The sequence below is a fragment of the Quercus robur genome, chromosome 4 (genome assembly GCF_932294415.1).
Source record: "Quercus robur chromosome 4, dhQueRobu3.1, whole genome shotgun sequence".
Classification (NCBI taxonomy): Eukaryota; Viridiplantae; Streptophyta; class Magnoliopsida; order Fagales; family Fagaceae; genus Quercus; species Quercus robur.
Window position 1 is genome coordinate 25,813,317 of NC_065537.1, and position 12,757 is coordinate 25,826,073.

A 12,757-nucleotide genomic window follows, 5' to 3' on the forward strand; every position below is an offset into this window, starting at 1 on the left:
TCGCTCCTAATCAAAGTGTCCTGCGAAGATAACTTTAAGAAGGAAATTTGTTTCCTAGTCAAAGTGGTCTTAGTTAGACTCCTAGTAGGAATTAAACAAATATCCCCACTATGAGAAGAGATTTACTCCTTATCAAAGTGTAATAGTTAAAGTAAGCCACGTTCAAACTTCAAAGCCTTCACTACTCTTTCTCTATCTTTTTGACTCTATCTCAATGGGTGCTCCTCAACTTTTTTCTTCTCTTAGCTGTTAATTGAGAATCATCCAAGCAAAAAACGTAGAATTTAAGTCCAAAGGTTCCTTTTTTGTTAGATACTATTGTCGAATGAAGAGAAGTCTTTAAAGTATGCCACGTTCAAATCCATTGGCAGGGGTATATCAAGACTTAAAAGAGTTCTAATGTTACTCATTTATAGAGTTCCAATAGAACTAGATTTCGGATAAGTATATCAAGACTTAAAAGAGTCATAATACATGCAAGACTCCACCATGCAAGAAGCCACGTTTTTTTCTTTCTAGTCCAAGCTGAATAAGGATTTGAACTCTTATATCTCAAAGAGTCCTACTTGAACTTGAACACACAACTCAAGACTTCTTCTCCAATTTAAACTCTTCCTTCATACAAGAATTTTCCTTCATTCTGACTTCTTTTCCTGGCCAATCCGGTTTCGACTAGATGAGTCTTAATTGCAGTTGAACTCTCTCTGACTAGCACTATAAAAGGATAGCCGTAGCTGCACATAATTCACAATTTTTTTCATAGTGCGTAAGTTCGGAAATCGTAAGCCTTTTCCTCTATAGAAGACGGATTGCAAAGAGTATTTTCTTTTCTATATTCTTTTCTTCTTCCTTAGTCAGATAACAAGGCATGATCTCTTCTCTTCCTTTTATAACCTCGTGTATATTATTATTATTTTTTTTGTAAACCATACTCATGACTCTTTTTTCTTCTTGCAGCCTAACAATTTTCATTGTTTCTAAAAACCATCGCAACTGTGTCAAATTTTGCACAAGCTCGATTATGGAACTTTCTCTTCGAGAGGTACAATATTCTTGTACTCAGTTTTTTTTTTATATGCAATATTTTCTTTTGCATGTTGTGACTTTCTCTTGACATACATACTTGAGATGCGGGACTTGGGTTATCCATCTCTCTCAAGTGTGTAATTTTTTTTGAAAGTACTTGAGATGCGGGACTTGGGTTATCCATCTCTCTCAAGTGTGTAATTTTTTGAAAGTACTTGAGATGCGGGACTTGGTTTATCCATCTCTCTCAAGTATTAAGATTTGAAAGTACTCACTTGAGATGCGGGACTTGGGTTATCCATCTCTCTTAAGTGTGTAATTTTTTTTTAAAGTACTTGAGATGCGGGACTTGGTTTATCCATCTCTCTCAAGTATTAAGATTTGAAAGTACTCACTTGAGATGCGAGACTTGGGTTATCCTTCTCTCTCAAGTGTGTAATTTTTTTGAAGGTACTTGAGATGCGGGACTTGGTTTATCCATCTCTCTCAAGTATTAAGATTTGAAAGTACTCACTTGAGATGCGGGACTTGGGTTATCCATCTCTCTCAAGTTTGTAATTTTTTTGAAAGTACTTGAGATGCGGGACTTGGTTTATCCATCTCTCTCAAGTGTGTAATTTTTTTATTTTTTTTATTTTATATAGAAATAATTGTGAAAACTGACTTTTGCTTCTTTTCCTCTCTTTTTAGCGTGTTCAAGCCTTTTCCTTTGAAGATTTGTATATTGGTGACGAACCGGCCCTATTCGTTTATTCGGAGAAAGACAACAAGGAAGCGAAACTTTCAACTCTAATCACCCATCCTCCCATCATTGGAGAGTTTTCACCAAAATGGGATTGGGATATATGTCCACCTAACTTGCCACAATGGTCACAAGCTGCTCCCCAAAATGTTGATGCAAGTGCCACACTTCTACTCGCTTCCCACCATACAAACATTGCGAGTACAAAACCATACTCATCTCTGGGGCGAGAAATAGTTGCGGGTCGAACAAACTGGGAGTATTCCTTCAACGTGAATGGAGGAATTTCCTATATTTCGTTATATTTGGAATGGTTGGAGGACATACTCAGTCGATGCAACAATCTAAGGACGCGCTTTGGCATCTTTGTAATGGATGTGCATTGACTTCTTGCTATGATACTTTTTAAAGGTATAAAATGATGAGTACCAGACTTTAGAGATACGGGATGACACCATTCAAAGTTTAAATATGTGTGAAGATGACACCAAAACTTCAAGGATTTGAGGTGATCCAACTCAATAGAGAGGCAACTCAATCCAAACTTTAGAGATGCAAAGAGGTGCCACCGAGTTTTTGAAGATGCAAGGAGATACCACCAAGTCTTTGAAGATGAGAGGCAGTACTATGCAAACTTTAGAGATGTAAGGCAACACAACTTAGAAGGAAAGCAATGAAATTCAAAAGAGAGGCAATGCAATGCCAACTTTGACAATGCAGGATGACATGACTTTGAAGGGTTGCAATCCAGACTTCAAAAATGCAAGGAGATACCACCAAGTCTTTGAAGATGTTAGGAGATATGTACCACCAAGACTTTATATGTGAAAGGTAGAAATACTTGACTTTAAAGACGAGAGAGAAAGCACATTTTAGAGATGCCAAGAGACATTCTCACAATGATGTTTGCTTTCGAGGTGACTTTGCATTCCTTTTGGTTGCAATGTCTTACAATGATGTTAACCTTCATACGGTAGCATTGTCTTCTTGTAGCGACTATCTCATAGTGATGTTCGCCCAAAACTATGATTGAACTTAGTGTGACATACCAAGTTTTGCCTATGTTGCACTTAAGAGAGATTGAGTCATCACGTGGTTCAAGAAAGTTTTTTATCAAGTAGTTCAAAGGAGTTTTTTTTTTTTTTTTTTTTTTTTTTTTTTTTTTTTTTGAGGATGTGACTGAACTCAATAAATGAGAACAAGTTGCCTATGTACCCGAAAGGGGATCAAGTTAACATGTAGTTCAGAAGGGGATTTTTTTTTTAAGATCTAACTAAACTCAGTAAATGATACCAAGTTGACTAGGTACCTAAAAGGGGATCAAGTCAACATGTAGTTCAGTAGGGGATTTTTTTTTTTGAAGATGTGACTGAACTGAGTAAATGATACCAAGTTGCCTACGTACTCAAAAGGGGATCAAGTCAACACGTAGTTTAGAAGGGGATTTTTTTTTGAAGATGTGACTGAACTCAGTAAATGATACCAAGTTGCCTACGTATCCAAAAGGGGATCAAGTCAACACGTAGTTCAGAAGGAGATATATATATATTTTGAAGATGTGACTAAACTCAGTAAATGATACTAAGCTGCCTACGTACCTGAAAGGGGATCAAGTCAACACGTAGTTCAAAAGGGGAATTTTTTTTTTTTTTTTTTTTTTAAAGGATCACTTTCAAGAGTAATGAGAAAACATCATGTACCCTTTGAATGTTGAGGTAGGCAGTTTAGGCTTTTACCAAGGAGTGTTTCAAATTTGAAGCATAGTAACGTTTCAAGAATTTGCCGTTGATGGGGCCAATTCTCAAACCATCTTCAGCAACCAACTTGTATGCACCATTTGTATAAGCTTCTTGACCAACATATGGTCCATCCCATTTTGACACAAACTTATTCTTGGTGCGATGAGTGATGATGATGGGTTTTCGTACAGCAAGAACCAAATCTCCAACTTGGAAAGATAGAGGATGAACCTTTTTGTTGAAAGTCCTAGAAATGCGAGCTTGATAACACTCAAGGCGTTGTTATGCCTCAAGCCTTTTTTCATCCAAAGCTTCCAATTCTTCAAGTCGTAGATGAACATTGTCCTCATTAGAGAGGCCTTCTTGAATGGCAATTCTTAATGAAGGGATTTGGCGTTCAAGTGGTAACACAACTTCTACCCCATAAACAAGAGAGTAGGGTGTAGCTTGGGTAGGTGTTTGGTATGTTGTGCGATACACCCATAAAGCTTCTTCAACTCTTTCATGCCAATCTCTTTTTGACTTCCCTACAACTTTCTTGAGAAGATTGCATAGAGTTTTGTTGAAAACTGAACCTCGAGTGTCAACTTGAGAAGGAGTTGAGTAACCAAGTCTTGTGAAAATAGAGCCTTAAGTGCCAACCACAGAGTTATCTTCTTGTGTCCCTAACCTGTCCAAGACTGAGATATGGGAAGTGGGTCGCCCAATGCGGTTGAAAACAGATGAACTCTTTGATAGGTTTGAAGACTGTTCTTCTTCCTCATAATTTGCTGAAATTACCGAAACTTTAGCTTTTCGAATGGGAAAATGAACAAGAGACGATGGTATGTATCCAATTCTGGCCTTAGAACTTGTTATATTGAAACCTTTAGCCTTCGACACCTTATGTTCTTCTTTTCCAGAGGCTTCAAGGATGAGCTTACCCAAACTACTCGGCTTCTTATGGTCATAACCAGCTTTAGCCATGAGTTTATATGCATTAGGGTCAAAACATTCTTTGGTTCGTTTGGTGGGCAAAGTCCCATGTTCAACAATTGGTCCTTGGGATGGTCTTGTGAATCCTTTCAATGGTTGGCTTGAGATTTGTGATCTTGTGATTTTAGAAACTGGGAGAGTTAATCCTTGCAGATCTTCCAATACTGACTCTTCATCTCCTGAAAAGGGTGATTGGCCCTCTTTTCTTTTAGTGATTGGGACATAGTGTAACACAGGAGCTGCCTTAGTTGCTTTAGAAGCTTGATGCTTCTTCTCTTTCATGGAAGTCTTCATTTGCTTGGTTTCCTTCTCTTCAATTGGCTTGGCTTCCATCTCCTCAATTGGAGAGTCAATCCTTGAAGTTTAGAGTGGAGGTTTCTTTCTTTGCTAGACGGTGAAACAATGACTTGTGCTTCTTCTTGCGTATCATCTTCCCAGTAAAATTTTGCTTCAGCAAAGTGTGATTTGGCTATAGTGAAGGGCTTGTGATCAGCTACTATCTTCTTAACTTTCCCATCTTGGAAATATTTAAAGCATTGGTGATACATAGACGGCACGACACCATACTCATGCAACCATGGTCTTCCAATAAGGACTTTGTAAGTGGTCTTAGCATCAATGACATGAAAGAGCGCACTTGATTCCATTTCACCAATAAGCATATGAAGTCTAATCTTCCCAATAGCTCTTTGTCCACCCTGATTAAAGCCTTGAATCATCAACCTACTAGGAAGTAGTTCATCCAAGGAGATTTCAAGTTCTTTCAATATTTTGAGTGGGAGGATATTGACTGCAAATCCACCATCAATAAGGATATGATTGACTTCTTGTTCTCGAATGTAGCTAGTCACAAATAAGGGACGATTATGACTCTTGGATCCCAACAAACGATCATCATTAATGAAAATGATCGAAGACCAACATGCTTTATACACAATAGCTCACTCTATTTCTTCCTCACTATCTGAAGAGTCTTCTTCACCACTTACTTGATAACATGTAAGAGATGAAAAGATATAATCCTCGGGAATTGGCACTAGGGAGAAAGGTACTTTTACCGCAATAGGCTTAAATGAACCGAATTGAATGATGAAATAAGTAGAAGTAGTACTTGAGGCTACCATGGCTAGATTGGCAGTTGCAACTTCATCATCAAACATGATCTTTCCTTGACGAGCTAGCTCCATGATTTTATCTTTCAGCACGAAGCATTGCTCAATGGGGTGGCCTATGAGGCGATGATACTTGCAATATTTGGGATCATTTGTTTGGTCAGCCTCTTCAGGACGTTTCATCTCCGGTAGCTCAATCAACTTCAACTCAAGTAGATGATCCAACATGTTGGAGATATCAGAATCAGGGAATGGATATTACTTTTCTTGCATTTCTTGTATTGTTGGTCTTCTTCTTCTTTCTTGAGTGAGAGCAGATGTCTGTTCTTTTATCTTAGGTTTAATTGGAACTTTGAGAGGAGTAGTAGTTACAATCAAAGATTGCTTGTTTTCCGGTTTAGGAGGGAATTTGCCCCCTTTGTGAGTACCTTGCCTTTCTCTCCCCTTGCGAGGTTCTTGAACAGGTAGGCCTTGGTGACCATTGGAAGCAATACTAAGCTCCATGTCACGGGCGCGTGTTGCTAATTCTTCAAATGTTTTAGGCTTTATTCCTTGAAGGATATAGCTTATAGCCCAATTCATTCCTTGAATACACATCTCAATTGCAGACGCCTCAGATAATTGATCTTTGCAATTAAGACTAAGGTTTCACCACCGTTGATTGTAATCAATGACAGGCTTTTCTTTCCACTGCTTTGAATTGGTGAGTTCTATCATACTAACAGTACATCAAGTACTGTAAAAACGGTTTAGGAATTCTCTTTCCATTTAATTCCAACTATCAATAGAGCCAGGCGCTAGATCAGTATACCAATCAAACGCATTTCCTTTCAAAAAGCGAACAAATTGCTTGACCATGAGATCCCCATAAGTACCAGCATTGTTACAAGTTTCCACAAAATGAGCTACATGCTGCCTTGGATTGCCTTTACCTTCAAACTGTTGAAACTTTGGTGGTTGATAGTTTTGAGGCATCCTCAAGAGATCTATCCTTTGAGTGTATGGTTTGGCATAGGCAATGGACAATTGACTTCCACCCCCAACTTGATCTTTGATGGCTTCCTTGATTAACTCCTTGAGCTGGACAGGAGAGATAGACCCATCTGTAGAGAGTTTGAGATCTTTTGTTGAACTCTCGGGTTTGTCATTATGGGTTTGTTTTGATTGAAAGCTTTCATCTTCACGATTTGTTCCAGATGTATTCCCCATCTTATTCATCAAGAAAGTTATTTGTGTGTCTCTCAATGCTTCCCTCTCTCTCACGGACTTCATTAGCTGTTCTAAGGTCTGGGCTATGGTCGAGACTTATTCTTCCAAAGATGTTGAGTTAGTCATCATGACTGGCATGGCAGATGAACTAATAGAGTGAGGGGATTCTCTAAGCTTGGAAGTAGGAATATTTTTTGAAAAAGAGAATTCAGATCCATCAAGTGATTCATCCTTTTTTTCAACAATTGGAGCTTCTTGTGTTGGCTCTGGTGACAAAGCTGGTTGAGACAACATTTCTTTGATGAGGCCAGCTACATCTTTGCTTGCCCCTTGAGTAGATGAGGCTGTTTGTGACTTCTTAGTTTTAGAAGTGTTGAAAATAGACGAGGATTGGGGTATGGGTGTTGTTTGAGCATAGACTTCTGCAAGGGCTTTTATCCTTCCCTTTGTCATGGGTCCAGCATAGGGAATATCAAAGTTTGAATCAAGTGTAGGATCAACTTCACTTGTTCCAAAAAGAGGGTTGTCGATTTGAGTCTTCTTTGAAGCCATATGGCTTCAAAGGATGTGACAAGTTGATAAAAAAGAGATGAGAGGTAGAGATGGTCCCACCGGGCATGCCAAAAATTTGTAAACACAAATTTTTCCCATTGTAGAAAATTAAACAATTGAAAAGAAATATGGTTTGCAAATAATAATTTGTATTGATGAATAATGAGTACAATCTCTATTTTAATTCTTTTACAAAAGAATACCCTCTGATTCTATCTTCATTGAACTTGACTCGAACAAGGAATCTTCTTGACTTTAGTTGAAAGATGGATTGAATGATCTTCACAACAAATCTCTAGCTTTGAGCTTATTAGAGATTTATTGTTCTTCAAGTCTTTGAATATGAAGGCTTTTAGGTTGAAGTTCTTCAAGGCTTTAGAGGCTTTGATCCATTGAGCTTCAAGGATTTGAGGTTTGTTGAAGTTTATGGAGGCTTTTTCAACTTAATTCCAATAGAACTTCAAAGAACTTATTTGAATGTTCTTCATGTGTTCTTGAGATAGAATTTCTCCAGAGCTTTGACGTCTTAGAAAAATTGTTCTTCTGAAAATGAGAGGGGATGTCCTCTATTTATAGTGATTTCAGAGGATAAGCTCCACTATGAATTGATATGCTTGAAAGTATATAGTAGACTTTTGATTGGTCCAAATTTTTCTTAGAGATAATTATCTCTATTTATCTATTTTGATAAAGATCATATTTTTGATAAAGATAATAATCAACAAAGATAAATAATTATCTCTATTTAATTTATTTAATAAAGATAATTATCTACCAATTTTGAATAGAAAATTTATCTTTATTTTATTTATTTTAATAAAGATAATTACCCATAAATTTTGAATAGGAAATTTATCTTTATCTTGTGGGCCAAATGACACATGACAAATTTTGATATGCCAATGTGATGCCAATTTGGATGACACATGTCATCATTTGATTTAATTAATTTAATGACATTAATTCAAAATTTGCCATTAAATTTTGATGTGGCATTTTATAATTGGCTTAAAATTTTGCCTCCTACAGTAGTATTACTCTTTTAATAATCATGAAAATAATTTTTGTTGCAACAACCTTTCTTTTTTTGGAGAGAGTTTCAACCTATGCCCTCCGCTCCTGATAATAACTCTTTATCATCAAACTAAGATACCAATCAATTTTTTGTATAGGCAGGGATTGAAACCCAGATCTCTTATTCAACCATCAGAGACTTTACCAATAACAATAAAAGTTATCCTAAAATTATGAGAGAAGTTTATTGCTCACACTCACACATACATTGCTCTAAAATTATTATGAGTATGTCTAGTACTATCACTAGTTTCACAACTTTACCACAACTTTGCTATGTGGTGACTTGTGAATAGTAGAATCACGGACCCACACGGATTTACTATTTTATTTCCACCATTTACAACTCGCCATGTAGGCAAGTTGCGGTAAAAGTTATGGAAATTGTTGCAGTAGTAGATTTAATTATTATTCCAAAAACTCGGAAAGCCCCTCTCCCACCCAAAACGACGTTTCTATCTAACTCTTCTTTGTCCTTTAATGAATTGGGCACCAACGTACTATACATTGAAATGCATCAGTATTCTACAACCAATCTATAGGTCCGTTTGAATTGAACTTATTTTTATTGAAACTGAAAACTAAAAACACTATAGTAAAATAATTTTTAAATGTGTGAATAGTGTCGTGGGACTTGTGAACTGTGCGTGAATAGTGCATGAACAGTGTTTTTTGTCCCCTGCACAGTAAATTCATGTGATTTTACTGTTCATGCGCAGGAAAAAAAAAATGGATTGAAAACGTAAACGCCAAATTAAGTGCAATCCAAACGGGTACTAAATATAAGAAGGCAGCTGGACCTCATGGAGAAGTAAAAGAAGCTTAGAATTAAAGAGGTCAGCACTAAGATGGATTTCATTCATGGTGAGGGAGTGAGTGAGTTATTTTAGGTTCAATGTCATTTGTATAAACACATTTTTAGCTACATAGATTCTATGTCACTTAAATGTGCAATTCAGCTAGGCATTCCTGACACAATCCACAACCATGGCCAACCCATTACTCTCCAAGAGTTGGTCTCTAAGCTTCATATTCACCCCAAAAAAAACTAGCTGCGTGCACAGGCTTATGCGTCTATTGGTGCACTCTGGCTTCTTCGCAAAAACAATAGTTCAGGAAAATCAAGAAAAAGAAGAAGAAGCCTATACCCTCACACCTTCTTCTAGGCTTATCCTCAAAGATAAAGTCACTAGCTTATCACCATTTGTTCTGGCAATGCTTGATCCTGCACTTGTAAGCCCATGCCAGTTCTTGGGAGATTGGTTTCAGGGGAGTGAGCTCACACCTTTTGAGAAAGCACATGGGAGAGGTATGTGGGACTATTGCAACCAAAACCCAGAATACAATAATATTTTCAATGAAGGAATGGCCAGTGATTCCCGACTGATGAACTTGGTTGTTAAGGACTACAAGCCCATTTTTGAGGGTTTAGGTTCATTGGTTGATGTTGGAGGTGGTACTGGGACAGTGGCAAGGATTATTTCTGAGGCATTTCCTCACATGAAATGCACTGTGTTTGATCTCCCACATGTTGTTGCCAACTTGCCAGATAGTAAAAATCTGAAATTTGTTGGTGGCGATATGTTTCATTATATCCCTCCTGCTGATGCCATTCTGTTCAAGGTATGTGACATACTAATGTGTCTTTAATATATATTTGAAATAGTATCATCTCAATTTCACTTAAATTTGAGAGTTTATTCGATGGTTAGTACTTTATTTTCTAGATTTAATAGTGTTCAAAGTATCACATTTTAAAAAAAATTTATGATATATGCTTTTAGACTTGTAATATTTATTATTCAATTTAAACAATGAATTGGTTGTGCATTTTTTTAAATTGCGTCCAATTGTTTATTTTGGCCATTAATATTGGCTATAATGGGTTTTTTTTTTTGGCTGGATGGTGGTAATAGGAATTTTTCTTCATGTGTGCGTGGATGTTGTACTAGGATGTACCATTTATGATGTAAAAAAGCTCTTTAACCACAATTACTTTCCATAACATGTTTAGAAACAGTTAGATAGAAAGATAATTAAGTAGATATTAAGTAGGTAAATATGAACAATATAAATGATAAATTTCAAGACTTCCATAGGTGAAAGAATTTCGAAGAATTATTTAACATTATTTTGAGGTTGGCTAAATTTATAAGATGCTAGAGATATGCAGCTCTCAAATTTGGTTGTTACATTACTATTTGGCAGTGGATTTTGCATGATTGGAGCGATGAGGAATGTGTCAACATACTAAAAAATTGCAAGGAGGCTATTACGAGCAAAGGTAAGGAAGGAAAGGTAATTGTCATAGACGTAGTGATAAATCAAGAGCAGGATGAACATGATGTTAGCACTACAAAGCTCCTCTTTGATGCACTAATGATGGTTCTGCTCACTGAAAAAGAGAGAAACAAGAAAGAATGGGAGAAGCTGTTCTTGGAGGCTGGCTTTAGCTACTACAAAATTGTGTCATCATTTGGCATGAAGTCCGTCATTGAGATTTATCCTTAAGAGATGAACAAGTACTATCCAGCAAAGACTGTTGACAAAAAAAAAATATAGAATAATGCTTGCCAGCATAGGAATTAAACTACTATCAATCCTGAAATTGCCTATTGTAAGATATCATAATTAGGCATAATAAATTGTGCTTTAGTATCTTCTTATTATTTTAATATGGTTTCGGTGCAAGGTGGCCCACCTTTATATTGCTGAAGGCATATGGATATTAGAGAGAAGCTCAAGTTTTGATGAAGAAACAAACCGTGTTTGGTTTTGGATTTGGAGTTATCAAGATTTTTTTTTTCATTACTCATACCTTAAATCAACACTTTTGGTAGATCTTTCTATTACTTAAGGCGTATGGGTATAAGAGAGAAGAACAACTTTTGATAAAGCAACAAACCATATTAAAATAATGGGGGAGGGGAAAGCCAGGTAGCACCTAGCTCCCACTCCTCTTCCTTTGTCGTTGGATGTGTTTACAGCCTTAGCATATGGCATGATCTTGCCCTTTGTGGGAAAATTAGAGATTCAATAAAATCCAGATGAAAAATAGGTTGCTACAATGTTGACAAAATAAGCCATGTCTTTAATTGCAAAGGCAATGGACAGGTGATACATATATCGCAGAACAAATATCTGTAGGAAATAAACAAGAAGTGTCTGTCTTAAATGGAGTAATACTGATAAATGAAGAGTGAATAAAGTCTCCGTCTTAAGGCGACAAAACCATAGACGAGAAGGAAATAGTTGAGGTGGTGGTACCAAAACCATGGCGACTTTTTAAGCCCATTTAGAGAATTTTTTTCAAGACACAAACATGAATGGGTTTATTAGGATCATGAAATCCTGGTAGCTGAACCATGTACACTAGTCTTCCATCTAATTGGCCTTGAAAAATGACATTTTGAATGTCTTGCAAACATAACCTCTTAAAAATAGAAAAGAGCATCCTCGATCAAAGCTTTGTCATACTCTAAATTGTGTGGGTCGAATTGGATTAGCTTGTGTGATGTCCCAATTTGATTGATTGTGTGATGTGTGTGGGTGTGTGATGAGTCCCACATCGGGTATTTACTGGGTTGAACTGGGTTTTATTAACAACTACAAGAAACCTCAATTGTGACTAGTCCTTTTGAGGTATAGCGCAGATGTGGCTAGCACTTTTCCTTGGATCGTTACATATGGTATCAGAGCCGACTCGGTAATCTCTTGTGAGCTTAAAGACACTACCCCACAAAGTGGGTCCTAATGAGGACGTTAGGGATTTAAGTGAGGGAGATTGTGATACACCAATTTGATTGATTGTGTGATGTGTGTCGGTGTGTGATGAGTCCTACATCGGGTATTTGTTGGGTAGATCTGAGTTTTATTAACAACTACAAGGAGCCTCAATTGTGACTAGTCATTTTGAGGTATAGCGCAGATGTGACTAGCGTTTTTCCTTGGGTCGTTATAGCTTGTGTGAGTGTATGTTACGTGATTTTGAATTGAGTTCTATATAAAGAATATACTAGGTAGATTTAAGCTATATAAGTGATTACAAATAACCTTAATTATACTTTCACTAGTACTTTAAGGTATGATTCAAATATGGTTAACACTTTACTCAAGTCATGAAAAATGATATTAGAACCAATCAAATAACAAATGTGGTTTATGCCTTAAGGAAATTACAGTGAAAACTTGGCCCTTGATGAGAATGCTCCACTTTAAAAACATTTCCTTCGGATGATTGAGCCTTTTTTTTTTTTTTTTTTTTTTAAAGGATTTGTTAGTTCTTGGTCCGTATTTAAATGACACATTGTATATACCCATACCTCCTT

General features: G+C 36.7%; 1 protein-coding gene and 1 pseudogene across 2 annotated transcripts; both read left to right on the top strand.

The window, feature by feature from the left end:
* Positions 1-210: 210 nt before the first annotated feature.
* Positions 211-2,893, top strand: LOC126720993 (uncharacterized). 2 transcript variants are annotated; one of them, XR_007653764.1, is made up of 3 exons: positions 211-818; positions 958-1,042; positions 1,717-2,893. XR_007653764.1 is itself a non-coding variant. In XM_050423934.1 (2 exons), the coding sequence occupies exons 1-2, from the start codon at positions 935-937 to the stop codon at positions 2,152-2,154; spliced, it is 546 nt and encodes a 181-aa protein (XP_050279891.1). In that variant the 5' UTR covers positions 211-934; the 3' UTR covers positions 2,155-2,893. The 2 variants fall into 2 exon arrangements, 1 of the variants encoding a protein (XP_050279891.1); XM_050423934.1 differs by having other exon boundaries at positions 211-1,042.
* A 6,364-nt stretch (positions 2,894-9,257) lies between these two features.
* LOC126720995 (trans-resveratrol di-O-methyltransferase-like) lies at positions 9,258-11,098 on the top strand (annotated as a pseudogene).
* The last annotated feature ends 1,659 nt before the right edge of the window (positions 11,099-12,757 follow it).

Coding starts and splice junctions, on each gene's coding strand:
- LOC126720993 (XM_050423934.1), top strand. CDS start 935: ATGACTCTTTTTTCTTCTTGCAGCCTAACAATTTTCATTGTTTCTAAA. Junction 1,043..1,716: donor TGGAACTTTCTCTTCGAGAG/GTACAATATTCT, acceptor CTCTCTTTTTAG/CGTGTTCAAGCCTTTTCCTT.